Here is a 21,820-nt window from a genome sequence, read left to right as displayed (position 1 = left end):
TATGGACCACGCATTCTGGCAGTTAAAACTGAATATAGTAGGAATATAATATTTTAATAATATTTTATATTCCTCCACATTGAATGTGACTTCTAATTGCTCACCAAGGCGGCAGTAATGCTTCTGAAACCGACACCAATCATCCGGGAAATTCAACGAAGAAGCGTTTGGAGCTCGCGCGGTGCTGTTTGTGTTTGAACAGATTCACGTAGACGTTTGTGTCTCCAGATAATGATACAGACGCCAACACTGAATCATTATCAGCTTTAAATATCAGTATATAATGTAAGTACTTAGTTAACTAGGTTAGCTAACAGATTGATTAATTTGTGGTATAACGTTTTTACTTCTATTTTTAAGCCTGTTTCGAAATGACGCTTGCATTCATAATGGAGAAGAAACAGAGCTCGATAAAACAAACAGCTGCTAAAATTAAAACAAAAATACACAGTAAGTCATTTTCATCTACGATAAATTACAGAATAATTCCCAGAATCTTGAAACGTATCTTCCGTTATGATATAACACTGGTCTGTGGTGGTCTGTCTGGTAGACACGTCGAGCTTCTTCAAACTCTCCCTCAAGACCAACAACAAGGCCCTGGCTCTGGCCCTGGCGGCGCAGAAACAGAGAACTAGACAACTAGAGACTGACATCCTGCACCTGCAGAGAGATGTGCAGTCCGTGAGATTTGACCTCGCCATCGAGCGGCATAAAAACAAACACATGGTGAGAACACACAGAAGAAGACCAGGGGGTATTCCAGAAAGAGGGTTTAACAAAATCTAAACTTAACCCTGAACTCTGAGTTGTCTTACCCCGATCTGACATACTCAGAGTTTTCGGTTCCTAAAAGGCTGATCGGAGTTAAAGTAATCAGGGTCGCTCAACTCTGAGTAGGTTGACCCAGACAGAAGCTATTCTATTAAAGGCATTTAACTATTATACTATTAAATAATTTATTAAACTATTTAAAACATTGTTAAAAGGCATTTAACTATTAACTATTAAAGGCATTCTTAATGGAACGCAGATAAATAAGATTTATCATGGACTTAAACGCGAAACATTATTCTGCTGTTATTGTTATTTGTAAATGTTTGCCTTCGTTTAACTGGTAAATACCTCTTTTTTTGTAGTTTGCCATTCTGAAAGAATTTTATGACACCTCTGCCAATTGCATGGCTAAGGCTGTGGACCTTATTTTCAAAAAAGAGGTAATTCATCACTGTTGCACATTTGGCCCACATGCAACCACTGTGCACCACTGCTTGTAATAAACCCATAATTACTGGTAATTAAATATAATTGTATTAAATTATTTTATAACAGGTAGTGGGGAGCTTAGAAACAGAGGTCACTGAAGGTATGTAAATCACTAGATACATTTGTGTTGCCAAAATACCTGATTGCAGTGCTCATTGTCAAGTTTTCAGTCATCCCTGTTCAGGTGGCTTGTGTGAGTGTACAGAAGTAAATCACGGGGCAGTCATGGTCCTGTGGTAAGGAACTGGTCTTGTGACCGGAGGGTCGTGGGTTCGATTCCCAGGCCTGAGGCCATGACTGAGGTGCCCTTGAGCAAGGCACCTAACCCCAACTGCTCGCCGTGCTAGGGCTGCCCACCGCTCTGGGCACGTGTGCACCACAGCCCCCTAGTAAGCACTAGTGTGTGTTTGTGTGTGTGTTCTAATTGCACAGTTGGGTAAATGCGGAGGACAAATTTAGATTGCGGTGAAAAAATCACAATTGACAAATATGGCACATTTCACAAGTTGTAATGCTGTTTTGTCCCATAGTAAAAAGAAGGATACCACTGTGGACACTGCTTTGTTAAAATGCAACAATTGTCAGTAAGAGGTCTTGTAAATTAGGATCATGATTGTGAATCTTAAGAATATGCTTTACCATAATTTCGAAAGTAATCTTCCAGTTGTTTTTGTGATGCTATAATGAGATTTTCTTTATTTTTTCTGTAGATGTCTGCCAGGCTAAGGAAGGAGTAACCAAATTGTTATCTGCGGTTAGGAATCCAACCAATCAGTCTGAATGCACACAGAATGAGCCGCTACCAGCTGTCCATAACTCTGTCTCGAATGTTCAAGTTCATCAGTTTTCAGCCAAACGTAAGAATACGCCTTTCAGTCCAGAGAGGAGCGATGCGATGCCAGCGAATATTTTGCACGACTCAGAAATGGAGATTACCGTAGTAGACAATGCTGGAGAAATAATCACTGTGCAGACTAAGCCAAAGAAAAGCTTTGAAACTGAACAAATGGAGGAGTCAGCACATTCAAACAATATAACTGCACAAATGGAGTCAGCACATGCAAACGAAATAACTGCACAAATGGAGTCAGCACATGCAAACGATATAACTGCACAAATGGAGTCAGCACATGCAAACGATATAACTGCACAAATGGAGTCAGCACATCCAAATGATATAACTGGTGGTTTGCCCATGAATGTACTCTTTGGAGCCCAACTTCAAACAGATCAGAATATCTACAGGTCCACTAGACACAGTGAAGAGGAGGATTTGCAAGAGCCAGCTGAGACCGGAGGAGAACTGATCACTGCACGCAGGAAGACTCATATCACCTCACGTAACCCTAAAAGCAACAGGCGCATATGCAATGCACAAAACCAGACTGCAGGAAACCAAGAAACAAGAAAGACATACATAATCACTCCATACCCTTCAAACTGTGATTCCACCAAGAGTGATTGTGACGACTATTTTAGTGATGTAGAAATTCAAAATAGAACACGAAGAAGCAAGGACATTTCCTGTGATGTTAAATTATTTAATGACGGAGACAGTGACTCCAAGAATGAAGATCGTAACAACAGGAAAACATTAGTAATTAAAAGCAAATCAAGAGCGCCAAAGAGCAGAACGACCCCACAGATGTTGGAGAGTGCTAAGAAAATGTCCTCTAATATTTCAGATATTAACACTGACACTCATGTCAAGGAAATCTCTGTCAATGTTGAAAAACATCAACGCAAAGGTTCAGAACAGTCAGTCTCTCCACCAGCAGAACGCAGGATACCGAGAGACAGGGAAACATATGTGATCCATGCCAGTGGGTCATTCCACAGTGACATTTTGAATGATGCAATAGAGATTCAATGTGATGTCAGTTCTGAAGAAACATCAAATGCAGAAGCTCTGGAAAGCAAAAATGATTCACACTGCACCTCTCCAGTGTTCAGGAAGGGATATCAAGATATTCCTCCTCCAGAGTCAAGCAAATGCTTTTTAAAACATTCAAAGACTATCAAAGATGGCAATCTTACAGATGTTGCCTCTGAAGTTTCTCAAAAATCGTACCCTTCATCCAAGAAAGTAATGAAAGTAAAGGAAATGGTAATGAAAGTAAGAAAGAAGAATGTTGCCACAAGAGAAAAACCTAATGCTTTAGGAAAGAAAAGACGTTTGGCAACTGAATTACGAGGTCTGGTTGATGCAAGTGTAAAGGAAAACTGCACTTCTGGTAATGACTCTGAGCAGCCCACGGAAGTGTCACATTGTTCTAGTCTTCAGGGAGACTTTAGAAGTGATTCTCAAAGTAGGACTGATGACTCAGCAAGGGTTCACCTAACAAACATTGACAAAGGTGAGATTATATGTCCTAAAAAAGACCATGGCACAGATCTGAGAGACATCACCCTCAGACAGAATAACCAGGGCCAGAAGAGACACTGCAGAGAAACATATGTTGTTTCTTCCAGTTGTAATTTCCTGTTAAATGGTGGCTCTGAAGATCAAGAAACAAACAAAGAAAGTGAGGTTTCTCTCGTCACAAGTAGTACAATCATTCCATGTCATAGCATTAACATCCAGTCAACTCCAAGGTGCAATGAGAAGGAGAAACCAAGTGAAAACATCACTGAGGAGAGGCCCCCATGGCAGTCTTTAGAGTTTGGCTCCACTGACATTCTTACTTATGACACTTCGGGCATTACCTGCAGTCCACAGACCTGCACACGAACCATGCACGTTTTTGAGGACCCTGGCTCTTATGTGACCCACCTGTCCCCAGGTAATCTAAAGTTTATCAGAACACCTTAATATGTAATTAAAAAACACTTGACTATATTGTCAGGGGGCGTGGGGGTGTTATTTAAATGTTTTAATTTTATTTCCTGTTAACTGGTTATTTCTTTAAATTTTAGATGTGAGGGTAGTGAAGAACTTAACAAACACAGGCGTAACAGCTAACGCGTTAGGCCGTACCCGCAGAAAGGCAGCCGCTGTGTCCTACAAGGAGCCCCCTCTCAACTGGTGAGTGCTTCTTCGGCTCCTGTCATTTTGTGGATTAATAGCACCATACCGACTACCTATGGGAGTTCCTCTGTTTTTAATCAAGTTTCCTCAATGCTTCATTTCACAGTAAAATGAGACGTGGGGACAAGTTCTCCGACACCAGGTTTTTATGTTCTCCGGTGTTCAAAGAAAACAAGAAGAAACGTGTTAAGAAAGATAAGAACTAAAGCCATTCCCATTGTCATGATGGAGTTTGTTTGTTTTAAATCCATGCACAGCATGTTTTTTATAATAAAGTTTTATTCCTTCTTTTTGAGTTCCCTTGATTGTACAGTCCCCATACTCAAGCTCTCAGTATAGGTTTTGTATTATGATTAAAGCATTATTACATAACTGATGTCTCTCTTCCTCACCTCATCTGTTAAAATGTCTGAGACATTGACTGCAGAAAGTAGTAAACTGAAAATGTTTTAGTGAAAATTTTAATTCCTAGAATTAGGCTTTAAAAATCGTAATGCAGAACAAATTCTACTGTGACGAGAAAGCTTTGGATATGTAATACCTCAGCAAAGTAGTAACCTCTTTTTTAAAACCCCTTCTCAAATGGGCTATGAAGAAACCTAATCTCTGTATTGGTTGCCATTTTATCAAAGTGACACTCGGGTTCTAATGAATTATTCACCAAGGCTGTTCACCTGAGATATCAACTGTTCCCGCAGAGCATATTTGCTTTGTACAAAATACACAGCAACTACTAATGGATATTTCAGATTCTTCAATGTCTTAGTTGCACTTGGATCTTTTGGTGAGTTTAGTAGTTTTATTCAATTACTCAAATTAATTTTAGATTAAAAACGTTAATAAAAACACCCTTTTACAGATTTGAAGTTTGGCTTTTTTGTTCAGCTGAGGGTATTAGTTTAAACTAACTAAGTATATTGGTTTAAACAAGTATTGCATACTTACCTAATTGGCTAATTCCAGTTATTGCAGAATTTGGCAGATGTATAATGACTGAACAGATGTGTTGCTGAACTCCAAGTTTGATTAATACTTTTCCTTCTTTTTGAATGACAGAATGGAGGGTCAGGTTTACATTGTGTAGGATTCCGTGAGTAACAGGTTTTCCAAGAGGCAGTGAAGATTGAGAGCACAAATCTCAAATGTATTGGTTTACATGATTTCAGATTTTGTTTCTGCACAAACATTTGGATATAAAAGCCATCCCGAACAGCCTGTGGTGTTAGCTGACTAAAATATGGGAACCAGACAACTGAAACGAGACATTAAAGCTCTTCTGTGAGTTATTTACATGCCTCTAAATTATCAATAGGATATCAATTTGGAGATCTAAATAAAAGCTATTAAACACACCCAGGGTAAAAAGGTAGAGTAAAAGGTCCTTTATTAGAAAATGGACCTGCCGTATCAATGCCTACCGGTTTCGGTGACCAATTCACCTTCAACAGGGCAGTTTACTGTTTTACCCTGGGTGTGTTGCCTGTTACCACTGTTTTCATTGCTGACTCTTTTTTTCTACGGAGCACCACCGACACACCATTGATAATCACTTTCAGCACCTGAGCACCTGTCCTACTGCTTTGCTGTTTGCAAAAGCTATTAAACTTTAAATCTTAAACTGGACCTTGTGTAATCTCACTGTCATACGGACTCTGATATAGTATCTAGCATGTATTAATCACTTGAATCAATATATCTAAAATCTGTATATTGTGATTAACATTTTAAACACTGTTCTTATTTTCTGAGTGGTGACTATATTGGACAAAAACTTAGGGAGAATGGATTTGATCCCAAGGGGAAAGGCACATTCTCACTGCTGGATGATCTGGTAAGGCCATACACATGCATTCAACACATTCATTCACCGTGTTTCATTCAGTCGTGTTTCTTAGAAAGCCCTTAGAGTGTAGCTGAAGGTATATAGTTGGGGGTAATGTTTTGTTATAATGCACAGTTGCGTTATACAGCCAGTCATTTTGACCATGGGACATTGTGCAATTAAAAATTTTTTTTTAATTGATATTGCTTTTTTTAATTAATTGATGAAATAATATGGTATAAAAAGAACGCCATAGTATGACTGATGTGAAGGAGCGCTTTGCTACTCTGATGTAACACTTTGGTTGTATTTATTTATTTGGTAGACATTTACATTCCCCAGGTAATCTGTATTTGGGGGTAAAATGTCTTAAGACATACTGCAATTCTTACAAATTAAAATATAAACTACTGCACTATTGTAATCCATTTTCCCCCTACATATACATTTTCATCAATTTGATATGTTCATATTTGAATGATGCCATAGTGAGTGTGAAATGGCACTCAAATGTGCATGATGTGTCATGGCCAAGCCAGTGAAATATCACTGATTTTTTAAATCATTTTTATACAGGCTCATTATGATTTAGCTGCAAGTATGGCTTTATGGTGGCTGGAAAAATACAATGAAAACAGTCCATTTGAGAGTGAACTTGTGTGAGTAAAGTATTTAGCATTTCAAAGTGCAAATATTTTTTTTCCTCTTCTTGACTGATATTTAGCTATGAACTCTCTTCACAGCAGAATCAGTCCGGGTCAGTATCCTAACCAACTTGAAAGAGAAGCTATGATCCTTTCTTCTTTTGCAGGGATACTTTTGGTAAGCTTATTCAGTAAATTTAGTATTTGGTGTTCAACACATGAACTGTGCTATTAAGATATAAGTACACTTTACTGTCATTTCAGAATAGTTTACCAGTAGAGGATATCCTGTCTCTGTACAGCTGCAAGCCATCTGCCTCTTGCCCTGACCAAGACACTAAAGTAAAGCAAGTTAAGTCAAGTTTTTTTTTTTTTTTTTTTGGTTATGACTGCATTTTTTTGCAAAGTTATGTAATTAAATATATATAATAATAAATGTAGAATGAGGACCACAGTATCATTTAACAAATGTATATTTAAAACAGCTGTTTATAGATGGATAAGAAATCTGCTTCCCTTTGTTTCCTTAGAGGTGCATCGTTCACCCCTTCTCATTATCCTACCACCCATTTGCCATGCTTGGCTCTTTTAAGGCGTTCGACCATTCGCGGAAACATAGTATGTGCTATTTTGTGTGAGGTGACCCACTAATGAATAATATGTACATATTTTAATATAACATGTCCAAGCACATGCCTTTTCTTTCCCAGCTGAGAAGCTTAAACGCTGGAATGCCAAGCATAGCAAAGTGGCTTTGGCCCTTCAGGAGAACGTGAAGGCCCCCTCCCTGACCCCCTCCTCCCACTCTTTCAGTGTGAGTCGCTGTCTTGAAAGCTTTTAACATTACCATACACATCTTCTCCTGCATCTCCTCAGCACGTTTAACCCCAAAGCCACCCATATTCAGATACAGCACCAGCCCCATTACGTTTGAAGATCAAATGACTGTAGTTGCCATCTTAACATTGATATTTGAAATTGATATAGAGCTGTTTACTGTGTATTTGGACCGTGAGACAGTTCTCTTTTCTGTGTGCAGGATAGTGAGGGTTCCCTTAAAGAACAGGCAAAACACTCAGAAGGTTCTCAGGATACTCTGCAGGACTGAAGGCTCTATAACATCTAACTAATATTGTATTATACTTCTAAGACCCCCATTTTTAAATCAGATGTGATATCTGGTGTATTTTTTAAGTGCTTTGAATATTGAATAGTATTGAATATTAGTAATATTTTTCGTCTTTGAGTGTCCTGATGACTCATCCTGATTTTTCATTTCGCTGTTCTTCCACTTTGTCACAGTAACGCCCCAGACTCCTCATCTCTGGCATGTGTATGTGTGGTCTTCGTCTGTTTATGTGCATATATGTATTTCTTTTGGGTGTGATTCTCATTCATCTCACCTGTGGCTTGTCTCACCAATGTTATGCATTGTCCTTGGTTCTTCTTTATGTTAAGGTATTTAATGTGTCTTGTTGCTCATCCTTGTTTGAGTCTCCATGTGTGTTTAAGTGGTTTGCATTAGCTCAACATGTGCTATTCTTCTTTAAATAAAAGCGCTATTAAGTCTGACATTGCGTTTTGGCATCCTACCTTTCCCTCACATCACACACTTACAGAACATCCTTTTAAAAACATGAGCTTAGATATGTTTTTCAACAATATGAAGTGTTTGGAACACACTTGCTGTCATATTATACAGTATAGAAACATAAATGAAAGATTATGTTTTAGGTATCACCATTAAATGATTTATATAACTGCACATTTACATTGTACTATGTGTTTTTACCTTTCACATTTGAAACTTGAGCAGGAATAAAACTCACCAAACAAGCCTTGTAGGGAAATACAGGACTGCAAGCATAAAAGATGATACTGTATCAGCCTTTCTTCCCACAATTCTCCACTTTACACATAAGACATATGCACACCAAAATGAGTAGAGTGTGTAAAGAGACTATATAAAAAGCTGTTCTGTGATCAGTTTAAATTACCATGTTGTAAACAACCTCATTTAGGCACATTGCAGCATGAAGGTTACTGTGCTTGCTGTCCAAACAGGGTGGTGCGACCGAGGTCAGTAATGTGCCAACGAAGGCTTTTAACACTGATGAATCAGGGTTTTTATCTCTATGCATTGGATCAAGACTTTGGCCAGCAGCAAATCCCAGTCATTAAAATAACAAACAAAGTGGACCCACCAAATACTGATAGAGGTTTATAAAAGGCAGTGTGAGTTCTTGTTTGTCTGATTATCCTTCTGCTTTAGGACACTTCTAGCAGAATGAGTAAGGTAAGACCATACATGCCTTTCTATTTTAAAAGGCATAGCCACTGATACATAGCCATAGTTTAATTTATGAAATGCTCTTCTTTAGTATCGATATTGCAGAATGTGATCATAAATGGTTGAGTGACATTTTTTAACAGATTGGCTTTAGAGTCTGGTTACATCTTTCATTTTTTACAGATTATCTTTTATGCAGATAAGAACTTCAAGGGTCACAGCTATGAGTGTGACACTGACTGCCCAGACCTACACACCCACTTAAATCGATGTAATTCCATCAAAGTGGAGAGTGGCTACTGGGTTCTCTATGAAAGACCCGGTTTTTCTGGGTACCAGTATGTGCTAACCAAAGGGGAATACCCAGAGTACCAGCGCTGGATGGGTTTCAATGACACAATTTGTTCGTGCCGTGCAATCTTATATGTAAGTAATTTATAATAAATATAGTGAATTATAGTGAACTGTGTTATTGTACCTATAGAATGATAAGTGATTATCTATTAGATGTAAAATTAGCCTTAAAGATAATGCATTTACTGTATTCTCAAATTGTGTTATTGTTGTATTCCACAACTTATCATTCACATTGGAAACAGGTAGCCTTACTCTCTGCTTTCTCTGCATTTCGATTCTCTTTCGTTTACATCACCACACAAGATTATGTTATGAATAATGTTCTTTGTGAAAATGCTTATTTTTCAGGGCAAAGACATGACATTCCGTGCCCGTATCTACGTGCGTCCCTGTTTCCAGGGCCAGATGATGGAGTTCTCCGATGACTGCAAGTCGGTTCAGGACAAATTCCGAAGCCACAGTGTATGCTCATGCAACATCTTGGAGGGCTACTGGATATTTTACGAGCACTCAAACTACCGTGGCCGCCAGTACTTCATGAGACCTGGAGAGTATCGCTCCTTCACAGACTGGGGAGCTCCCTGTGCTGTAGTAGGCTCATTCCGACGTCTCACTGATTCATAGGATCTGTGGCCCCCACTTTTCAGTCTGTGTTTCTGACATCAGACTGTCAATAAAGTTACTGAACAAATTAAATGACTTTGTTCTTTAAGTATATAATGTAAATTTATAATATTCTTCTATTAGAATATGAACATGCCAAGCTTACTTTGAATGTGTGGATGAGTGCAACTTACAGGAAAAGGATGTTCATAGTAAACTGCAGTGCCTTCCAATTCATTACAATAATATAAGTATTTTTGTAAAATATTTATCATATTACAAGAAGCAGAATGAGCCCGTTCTACTAGAGGTTGCAGCCTTCTATTACTGCAATCTCAAACAGTGTAATGAGGGGACATAAGGAGCCAGGGACGATGGTGCTAGTGCTAAATCCTTATTGTCCATACCGAGTCAACACTCTTACTGTGAAACAGTGCTAAACAAACACAGTGAAGACAGGAACACACTGGGAGGGTAAGAGGAGTTCTGCACTCCAATGTGCATTAAAGAAGTCTCATTCTCTCTCTCTCTCTCTCTCTCTGGCTTCAATATGCAGCACTGACGGGCAGGATCTGTGGGATTAAATAGTGCAGGGATAACAAGACAGGTGCATGATGGTGACATCAGCACTGGGGTGACTGAGCGAGGGAGTGACTGTGTGTGTGGGCGCGTCCCCACTGGGCAGCTGGGCCAGCTCGCTGTGACAAACAGATATAATGTTTTTGGTGTGATTTGTTTGTTTTTGGTCACTATTTAACTGACAGTGGGGGCAGTCATGGTCTGGTGGTTAGGGAATAGGTCTTGTGACCAGAGAGTTGTGGGTTCGATTCCCAGGCCTGAGGCCTTGACTGAGGTGCACTTGAGCAAAGCACCTAACCCCAACTGCTCCCTGGGTGCCAGGCATGGGCTGCCCACCGCTCTGGGATTGTGTGCACCATAGCTCCCTAGTAATCACTAGTGTGTGTGTTCTAACTGCACAGATGGTTAAAAACAGAGGACAAATTTCGATTGCGGTGAAAAATCACAATTTAAAAATATGGCACATTTATATTAACACAATTTGGTACATGTATGGCAAAAAATGATGAAGACTGTGATACAATTATTACATTTACTAATAAAATGCAAAAATGTACAGCCCTGGATGATCTTACAACATAAACAGCATAACAAGCTCTGTTGGCTCTTAATGCAGTGCTTTCCACCCGACCCAACTTTCCAGCAACTCTCAGTGGACCAACTTTTGCTGGAAACACTATTTGTGACAAACAGAATTGTGGCTGTAATATTATAAATTGTATGCTAAGCAAGTCTATTTTGTTCTGAATAACAAAAAAATGGTTCACAAAGAGCTTTGGTGGCTATCTCCGTGAACATAAGAGAATTAGTGGCTATCTCCATGAATATAAGAGTATTGGTGGCTATCTCCGTGAGTATAAGAGCATTGGTACCTATCTCCATGAATATAAGCATTGGTAGCTATCTCCATGAGTATAAGAACATTGGTGGCTATCTCCATGAATATAAGAACATTGGTGGCTATCGCCATGAATATAAGGGCATTGGTGGCTATCTCCATGAATATAAGAATATTGGTGGCTTCTTCTTCTTCTTTCGGCAATTCCCATTTAGGGGTCGCCACAGCGGATCAAACTCCTCCATCTGGCCCTGTCCTGAGTGTCCTCCACTGACACACCTGCCACTCTCATATCCTCTACCACTGCATCCATAAACCTCCTCTTAGGTCTACCTCTCTTCCTCTTGCCTGGAAGTTCCATCCTCAAGACCCTCCTACCAATATACATCTCCTCCCTCCTCTGTACATGTCCAAACCATCTCAATCTCGCTTCTCTAACTTTATCTCCAAAACATGCTACATGTGCTGATCCTCTAATAAACTAATTTCTGATCCTATCCTTCCTCGTCACTCCAAATGAGAATCTCAACACCTCCATCTCCCTCACCTGTCTCTTTGTCAGTGCCACTGTCTCCAGTCCATACAACATAGCAGGTCTCATTACTGTCCTATAGATCTTTCCTTTCATTCTAGCCGACACCCTTCTATCACAGATCACCCCAGACACTTTATGCCATCCACATCACCCTGCCTGCACTCTCTTCTTTACCTCTCTTTCACTTCCTCCATTACTCTGTACCCTCAACCCTAAGTAGGTAAACTCGTCAACCTTCACCAAATCAACTCCTTGTAACTGGACCTGTCCACCGTCTGCCCTCTCATTCACACACATGTACTCTGTATTAGTCCTGCTCACTTTCATTCCCCTGCTCTCCAAAGCCAAAGCATATCTCCAACTTTCCAAGCTCACCTCCAACTGTTCCTTACTTTCACTCACAGATCTCTACCTCTCCTCTAAGCCTAGCTTCCACTACTCTTTCCCAGATTTTCAGGCTGTGACTGATCAACTTTTTCCCATGTAATTACTACAGCTATGAAATTCAGGATGCCCTTCCTGATGCAACCCTCCCTATTTATCCGGGCTTGAGACCAGCACGAAAATACACTGGTGTGTGCACCTTAGTGGTTAGGTTGTTGGAGGTGGCTGTCTCCATGAATATAAGGGCATTGGGGGTTATCTCCATGAATATAAGGGCATTGGTGGCTATCTCCATGAATATAAGAACATTTGGTGGCTATCTCCATGAATATAAGAACATTGGTGGCTATCGCCATGAATATAAGGGCATTGGTGGCTATCTCCATAAATATAAGAACATTTGGTGGCTATCTCCATGAATATAAGGGCATTGGTGGCTATCTCCATGAATATAAGAGCATTGGTGGCTATCTCCATGAATATAAGAGCATTGGTGGCTATCTCCATGAGTATAAGAGCATTGGTGGCTATCTCCATGAGTATAAGAGCATTGGTGGCTATCTCCATGAATATAAGAGCATTGGTGGCTATCTCCATGAATATAAGAGCATTGGTGGCTATCTCCATGAGTATAAGAGCACTTGTGCTGAGCTGCTTCAATCCCAGCCACTCTGTCTTGGCTGTGAGTGCTTTCTTCGTCATCTAAGATGATGTCATCATTTGCAGGGGCATCATTTGTATGCTGTGAACATACATGGCTGTGTTGCCTGTAATTGAAAGCCATTTCTTCCTGCATTCACTGTTGTATCATTGCTCTGTGTTTCCCACAGCATGAGACTGTACGTAGTAGTAAATATGGACAGTTAGGGATAATGATATCAACACAAGCTCCTCCACTTGCATGAAAAGGTGAATAACCTAGGATTTTACTTTTGCCAGACAAATGTAATGTATCTATATTTTCAATTGATATTTTCAGTCTATCACATCAGTACATACTAATTACTCTGTAAGATGTAAGACAGGAACTAGTACGGATAGTTCTCCACAGCTATAAAATAGCATAAAAAATAGCATCCATTATTGTTTTATACAGAAGTAATGTCCTCAAAACAGAACTGAGTCAACACAACACAGCTGCACTAAAACACAATGCAACCAGTTACAGCAATTCTGTTATACATTACAACATGTGTCACAGTATCTGTGGGTATTTTATATCAAATTTAAACAAGAAATACTACATGCTAAATTATTCATGATTTTTGTATTAACCATGTTGCAGATATTTTTCAAACCAGAATGCTGTCACAACTATGAGAGCAGTAGCAATTTTATGATGCTGTGTTTCAGTCACTGCAGCTCTAAAGAAAGCTCTTCAGACATAAACCTTTAAAGACCTTAACATGGGTGTTGTCACCATTCATTGGTCATTGGAGGCAAAGATGATATCCAGTTGGTTACTAAAAAAGACAAGCGATACTTCATTTACATTTCTGCCCAGTTACAAACAGGTGAGTTGCTGCTTCCTTCATGGACTATCAATCCTTGTGTTATCTCTGTTCCAGGGCAGTGAAGATCTGGTGTACCAAACCAGGTGTATTTCATTACTGAGGCTGGTACATTTTTCTTCACAGCCAGATCACGAACATTTCATAATATTTATATATGATTGAAAATATGAGTTTTACCACCACAAGGACTTGATGCAATCACTGAATCATGTTCAGGAGTGGTGAGATACTGCTCTGTGTTCTTTATGGTGAGTTCTGCTTATAAAAGCTCTCAATCAAATAAATTATTTTTGTGTCATGCAGCAGCATCATACGTGATGCTAGAGAACGCTGATATGGGAAGTCAGATGACGGAGATGATGGATTACTGGATTATTTCTCCAAAAGGATGGAGGGTCGATTTATGAGCATCCCACTTACACAAAATTGATATACAACCATAGGAACAGAACATTCTGAGAGGAATGTCTATTTGAATTCTTTGGCAGACTAAATTAGTTTCAACACATGATTTGCATTACATTGATGATTTCCATGTCCATTACACTGTGATAGCTTATTACAGTTGAAAATATTTATGTTTCACATAGTGGAATGTGTTGAGAACAACATAACATAAAAAATGATCAATGTAAATCAATATTATTATCCCATGGTCTCACAATGGGTCTTAGGATCTCATCCCGGTACTTCATTGTAGTCAGGGTACCTCTGGCTAGCACATGGAGGTCTGTGCGGCCGTCCAAAGAAATGCCTCCCCACATCATTACTGACCCACTGCCAAAACGGTCATGCTAGAGGATCATGCAGGCAGCAGAACATTCTCCACGGTGTCTCCAGACTCTGTCACGTCTCCAGACTCTGTCATGTGCTCAGTGTGAAGCTGCTCTCATCCGTGAAAAAGCACAGGGCACTAATGGTGAATCTGTTAGTCTTGGTGTTCTCTGGCAAATGCCAATTGCCCTGCGCGGTGTTGGGCTGTAAGCACAAACCCCACTTGTGGATGTCGGGCCCTCATACCACCCTCAAGGAGTCTGTTTCTGACAGTTTGAGCAGAGACATGGATATTAGTGGCCTGCTGGAGGTCATTTTGCAGAGATCTGGCACTGTTCCTCCTGTGCCTGCTTACACAAAGGAGGAGTTAATGGTCCTGTTGCTGGGTTGTTGTCCTCCTACGGCCCCCTCCATGTCATCTGTTTCCTGCTCTGGGCACTGTGCTGACAAACACAGCAAACCTTCTTGCCACAGCTCGCATTGATGTGCCATCCTGGATGAGCTGCACTACCTGAGCAACTTCTGTGGGTTGTAGACACCAAAAATCAGTAAAACAGGACATACAGGATGCCTGGTGTCGAGAACAGATTACTGATTAACTGGGCTCACAACTACACAACACCTTTAACGCAAAAGGGATGTTTCTCATATCATAGGTTGTAGTTCCAAGGCCGTAGTTGTCTTTGCATAATTCTACTACATTCTGAGGACTAAATCAACATAAACAACAAATCCAATTCAGTAAATTAATAATAATTCAGAAAGCATATTCACCCATATTTCCTATTATTCTACCAATCTAAATATAAAACAAATATTCAAAGTAAAAGAACCGAACCCTTTTTCACAAAAATGTGACTACATATAGTTAAACTAAAAGAGAAGCATGCCAATTAGAAGCTTTGCAAAATGCACAGAATGTAAACATTTATATTGCACTAAATTCAGTTCTGCTGACAGTTCTGCTGTCTGGTCTACTACCCCTGCTCAAGGACTCAGGCACAATTCTAGCTTTCATCACCAGAGGGCACCATCCCTGGAATTCTGACTGGTTTCCATAGTAACCTTTCCAGCTCACTTGTAAACTACTGGAAGTCATTCCTCTATTTGTCTGGAGTGTTTGCAGTTTATATTTGTGAAGTGTCCAGCGTGTTTCTGAGCTGATGTATTTTCGGTGGTGTTTTATGGTGTTTTTTTTTTTTATCTGCTTGCCTTTTGGTTTTTGATTCTTGCTGTGTTCTCTGTAAGTTACTGTTGTCTAACCTGGACTGACTCTGGTTTTTGCCTTACAGATGTTACCCCTTTGACAGCCTCAAGACAACAATGAGAAAATAATGTCATGTCATTAAAAGAATGGGGTAACACTTTACATTAAACCTTTACTTACTAACGTTAACTAATGCATTAGTTAACATGAACAACACATGAAGTAACACATTAACAATAATTAACTAACGTTAAGTAAACATGTAACAGGTGCATTAGTTAATGCTGTGTTTATATGAAGTGCAGAGTAAGTGGTGTTGACTAACATGAAGTAATGCATTCTGCTTTATGTATGCTTTATGATTTATGAGACTCCATGCTTAAAGTCTCACAGAAGACAAAATTCAAGACTATTCTCTGTCCTGTCTCCAAGATGGTGGAAGGATCTTCCAATAGCTGCTCGGACTGCAGTGTCTCTTGCCATCTTCAAACGTAGAGAGAAGACTCACCTGTTTGTTGAGTACTTAAATGAGCATGAACTCAGCAGATAGCACTTGTTGTCTTTGTTCTTAAATTGTTTTAGTAATGCATTACTAACATCTATTAATCATTACTAAACATTTATTAGCTCTTGTTCAGTGAATTAAATATACCTGATGTAAAGTGAAAACCAATAATGTTTTAGTAAAGCATTACTAATATATATTAATCATTACTAAACATGTATTAGGTCTTGTTCAGTGAATTAAATATACCTGATGTAAAGTGAAAACCAATAATGTTTTAGTAATGCATTACTAACATGTATTAAACATTACTAAACCTTTCAAATGCTTTTTATTGAATGCACTGGATAGAATTATTAAGGTACAACGTGCTTTATAGCTACAATCTGAAAACATTACACAATGTTAAACAATAAGCAATCCGTTTACATACAACTACACAGTAGAAAAACAAAAACATGTAGAACTAACAAGGTTTTTTTTTTTACTATATTTTCAGTCATTTAACAAAACTGTATTATGAATGTCTTTTCAATGCACCTTACTATTCCAGAACAGCTTTATTCAGCTTTTATTTATTTACTTATTTATCTTTTTTATGAAACGTTAGAGAACATTATCAAGAAAAGTCACCGTCAGTGCGCATATCGAACAGGCACTGTGCAAAATGTCAAAAATATTTAAAATAAAATATGCCTACCATATTTGCCACACAACAGCAAAAAAATTCTAAGTAAAGGTTCAAGTAACGGGGTCTAAAAAGCAAACAACAACAAAAAAATGTTTATAGGCCTACTTGCCGAGACGAAGACGCGACCGAAACAACAAACGGCTGAACTGTTTTTTTTTCACCTTACCCGTTTTAAATGGTATGCCATGTTGGTTGTTGTCGTGTGAAATGAAAGACGTTGATGACATAACTTGCATTTTACTTTGTTTTATTCGTCTTTATCTACTTCAAAACACTCCCACAAGTTTTTGTAACCGTTATAATCTCGGCAGATGCTGCTGAAGATCCTGTAGCGTGCGTGTTCAGCTCCGCTCATTTAGATTGTGCAACTGCAGGGTGTGATTTATTAATGTGTAGTAAGGAAGAAGCCTATTGCTAATGCTCACATGTCATTTAAAATATTTATTAACAGAAATTAGGATGATTTAATTTGACAAAAGGCTATATATAATGAAAACAAAGACATTTCATGTAACAACTAATGCTTTGCAACATCCTTGGGCACCCCCATGCAGTCAAAATGCTACATTCGACTGCCATTATTGGTTTCACTTTACATCAGGTATTTTCAATTCACTGAACAAGACCTAATAAATGTTTAGTAATGTTTATTCGATGTTAGTAATGCATTAACTAATGCAACTGTTACATGTTTACTTAATGTTAGTTAATTGTTAATGTGTTACTTCATGTGTTGTTCATGTTAACTAATGCATTACTTCATGTTAGTTAGTCAACACCACTTACTCTGCACTTCATATAAACACAGCAATAACTAATGCAACTGTTACATGTTTACTTAACGTTAGTTAATTATTGTTAATGATGTGTAATGCATTAGTTAACGTTAGTAAGTAAAGGTTTAATGTAAAGTGTTACCAAGAATGGTATAAAATATAATTATAATGAAATTGAATGAAATTCTCAAACATTTCCCAATGTTTCCAACACAACAAGTATTTTAGTGCAAATCGTCATATTAGTCCAAGCACATGTCCAATAAACATAGCACCTATAGTCTCTGATATGTTAAAGAAAGTGTTATATTAATTCTGCTTTAGTGTCCTTTCTTGCTTACATGTCCAGGTGAAATATCTACATGTCTACATTTAAATCAGCTATTTGCAACAATTCCTCCAGCATGATTAGCTATGACTTACACAAAAGCAGAATTAATACAATTATTTGACATCTCATTGCTGTATTGGTAAATGTCCTGGTCTAATAGGCACAGTGGCAATACAATTCTTTGTATGATGTTTGTTATTTCATCCACATTCCTACATTATATGACATGGTGTTTCATCATTGCTGTCAGCAGTGCAGAATGACTGGATTTAGTGCAATGAAATTGCTGCATTCTGCACATTTTAACAAACTTCAAATTATTATTCATGTCTAGTAATTTTACTCTACAACCATATTTACAACCATAATACAAAATCAAATACTCTCCATTACATGAACAGACAAAGCATATAAAGGATGTGTGAAGGAAAACTACTGTTTTAGTAGCAATAGTACGAAGAGAAGTTTCAACTGCTTGGTAAAACGCTCTGCTCCTTCCAGAGCTACAGGTGGATCAATGTTTGTCAAACCCGGTAAAATATCAGTGAGCGCAGCTATGGTACTGGGTTACATCCTAACAGTCAACCAGATCTAAACATCAGCCTAAGAAGAGACAACAAAAATGTCACCTGTGTCTAAGTTTACTTCAGTAATATTAAAGAGTCCAGTATAGCACTTTCTACAGAGAAGAAAAAAATCAAGAATGTCCAGTTTGATATTCATGAATTGTTCAAAAATCAACATGACATTGAACTGACAAGTTGAGTTAGGTGTGTTTAAGCTGGGAAAATACAGCTACTGGATGCAGGACCTTCTTAATCTCAACCCTGTTGAAAAACACTATTAGTAGCAACTGCGACACCTGGAATTTGACTCAGTGTCTGGTCTTACATGGAACAAGGTTGCTTTTAACTCTCATGATTGTTTCATGATCATATAAATGTGACATTTTGCTATTATTTTAATGTTGCTAATGTTGTAATTAGAAACATTGTAAGTAGTGTAGCTCTCATTTAGTAGACTACCTCACGCTGAATGAGATTCAACACAACTTTGCTTCCAAATGAGGGATTGCTGAAAAGTGAGACAGGGACGTTTGGCTTGATCCTTGGTGATGTCAGACCCATCCCTGGATCCTGGAAGTGTGGGGGTGGCTACTGGTGGAATGTGCTAATGGATGGAGGTGGACACCAGTAACATTGGAAGAAAAGTGGAGGAAAAAAGACATAAAGATGTACATCCTCCCTTTCTGACCTAAGGTAGATCCATAGTAAAGTCTAGGAGAAAGGGAACATCATTAAAATGGAATCACTGCATTCTGAAAATTATTTTTGAATGTTTATTTTAGATCTGCAAGGATCTACAATATTCATACATTCATTTTCCCATGCCTGTGGAAATTTTATTTAATTTCTTAAATTAATCAAGCTAGTCCTCTGGGTTTTAAAAAGACTTGAAATAATTATGTTGGCTTGCGAAGCAGCCAACATACTGTTCTCCCTATTCTTCTTTTTCTTATTATTATTCTATTCGACTTTTCGGTAACTTTCACAGGTCACAGTTTTTGAGCTAGAACCTTGAAAACTGGCAGGTTCACAGATCTCATATGGAAGAAGTGTGCTTGTGCTTTTGGGACATATCGGACATACGGTGTCCTCAGGACAAGTCCTCAAAGTTGACTTTTTCCCATAGAGAATGAATGGCGGAATGTTCAGAACTGAACATTCCGTAAGGGAGATCCCCACAGGCTCACACAACACACGCACGGAACCTCTTCTCTCCCTCAGTCCCTGCAGCAGTATTAACTGTATAACTGAACAACAACTCAATTTTAACTAACCCACAACCAATTACCCCTCAACAGTAATTGCCCCACCACAGGTAAATACCCCCTCAACAAAACATTCCACATCTAAACAAGCTTTTAACAGGAACTACACAGTAATCTTAATACCCATCAACAACAATAACCCCAACAGGTCAATAACCCCTCAATATCAACTACCCCACAGCCAATTACCCCTCAGCAGTAATTGCCCCAAACAGCTATATTACCTATTAACCGCAACAACACCATTAAACGAATAGCCTTCAACAATATCAAATACATCTGCATTAACTACCCCAATGGCAATAGCCCCTCAACAGTAATTGCCCCACCACAGGTAATTGCCCCTCAACAACAAATACAACATCTAAACAAGCTTTTAACAGGAACTACACAGAAATCTTTAAAGCTATCAACAACAATAACCCCAACAGGTCAATAACCCCTCAATGTCAACTACCCCACAGCCAATTACCCCTCAATAGTAATTGCCCCACCACAGGTAAATACCCCCTTAACAAAACATTCCACATCTAAACAAGCTTTTAACAGGAACTACACAGTAATCTTAATACCCATCAACAACAATAACCCCAACAGGTCAATAACCCCTCAATATCAACTACCCCACAGCCAATTACCCCTCAGCAGTAATTGCCCCAAACAGCTATATTACCTATTAACCGCAACAACACCATTAAACTATTAGTCTTCAACAATAACAAATACATCTGCATTAACTACCCCAATGGCAATAGCCCCTCAACAGTAATTGCCCCATCACAGGTAATTGCCCCTCAACAACAAATACAACATCTAAACAAGCTTTTAACAGGAACTACACAGAAATCTTTAAAGCTATCAACAACAATAACCCCAACAGGTCAATAACCCCTCAATGTCAACTACCCCACAGCCAATTACCCCTCAATAGTAATTGCCCTAACAGCTAAACTACCCCTCAACTGCAACTACCCCTTTAGCCAAATACATCAGCATCAACCACACCAGTCAATTTAGTAGCTAATGCCTAGTGCTACACTGATTATCATATTGATGCCATTTGTCTATCCTCCCCTTCTATCATTTCATTCATCCCTCCATCCTCCCATAGGAATGCATTGATTTCATCAATCTCTTAATTTTCAAGATATAGTAATCAAACTTGGTAAAATGACTCAGGAGCTGATGCCTAGCACTGCACTGAGTATCATATTGATGCCATTTGTCTATCCTCCCCTTCAATCATTTCATTCATCCCTCCATCTTCCCATAGGAATGCATTGATTTCATCAATCCCTTAATTTGCAAGATATATTGATCAAACTTGGTAAAATGACTTAGGAGCTGATCCCTAACACTACACTGAATAACATATTGATGCCATTTGTCTATCCTCCCGTTCTATCATTTCATTCCTCCCTCCATCCTCCCATATGGACCCATTGATTTCATAACTCCGTTAATTTTCAAGACTTAATGATCAGACTTGGTGAACTGACTCAATAGCTGATCCCTAGCACTGCACTGAATATCATATTGATGCCATTTGTCTATCCTCCCCTTCTATCATTTCATTCATCCTTCCATCCTCCCATAAGAATGCATTGACTTAATCAATCCCTTAATTTTCAAGATATAGTTATCAAACTTGGTAAAATGACTCAGAAGCTGATCCCTAACACTACACTGAATATCATATTGATGTCATTTATCTATGCTCCCCTTCTATCATTTCATTTATCCCTCCATCTTCCTATAGTAATGCATTGATTTCATAACTCCCTTAATTTTCAAGATATAGTGATCAAACTTTGTAAAATGACTCAGGAGCTGATGCCTTGCACT

The 21,820-nt window shown here is 38.7% G+C and overlaps 3 protein-coding genes across 3 annotated transcripts; all 3 read left to right on the top strand.

The window, feature by feature from the left end:
- The first annotated feature begins 126 nt into the window (after nt 1-126).
- Nucleotides 127-4,582, top strand: sgo2 (shugoshin 2). The gene is made up of 8 exons (XM_076985417.1): nt 127-285; nt 361-450; nt 554-729; nt 1,140-1,217; nt 1,333-1,366; nt 1,977-4,049; nt 4,183-4,291; nt 4,401-4,582. The coding sequence occupies exons 2-8, from the start codon at nt 372-374 to the stop codon at nt 4,498-4,500; spliced, it is 2,649 nt and encodes an 882-aa protein (XP_076841532.1). The 5' UTR covers nt 127-285; nt 361-371; the 3' UTR covers nt 4,501-4,582.
- Nucleotides 4,583-4,721: 139 nt separating this feature from the next.
- c9h2orf80 (chromosome 9 C2orf80 homolog) lies at nt 4,722-8,643 on the top strand. Its single transcript, XM_076985420.1, has 9 exons — nt 4,722-5,078; nt 5,461-5,572; nt 6,044-6,125; nt 6,693-6,775; nt 6,860-6,938; nt 7,025-7,102; nt 7,291-7,378; nt 7,471-7,574; nt 7,800-8,643. Exons 2-9 carry the CDS (start codon nt 5,532-5,534, stop codon nt 7,866-7,868), a joined length of 624 nt encoding a protein of 207 aa, XP_076841535.1. The 5' UTR covers nt 4,722-5,078; nt 5,461-5,531; the 3' UTR covers nt 7,869-8,643.
- LOC143485819 (gamma-crystallin M2-like) lies at nt 8,639-10,069 on the top strand. The gene is made up of 3 exons (XM_076985421.1): nt 8,639-9,056; nt 9,234-9,476; nt 9,756-10,069. The coding sequence occupies exons 1-3, from the start codon at nt 9,048-9,050 to the stop codon at nt 10,029-10,031; spliced, it is 528 nt and encodes a 175-aa protein (XP_076841536.1). The 5' UTR covers nt 8,639-9,047; the 3' UTR covers nt 10,032-10,069.
- Nucleotides 10,070-21,820: the final 11,751 nt, after the last annotated feature.

The sequence above is a fragment of the Brachyhypopomus gauderio genome, unplaced genomic scaffold (genome assembly GCF_052324685.1).
Source record: "Brachyhypopomus gauderio isolate BG-103 unplaced genomic scaffold, BGAUD_0.2 sc40, whole genome shotgun sequence".
Taxonomy (NCBI): domain Eukaryota; kingdom Metazoa; phylum Chordata; class Actinopteri; order Gymnotiformes; family Hypopomidae; genus Brachyhypopomus; species Brachyhypopomus gauderio.
This window is presented reverse-complemented; position numbering and strand designations above follow the sequence as displayed.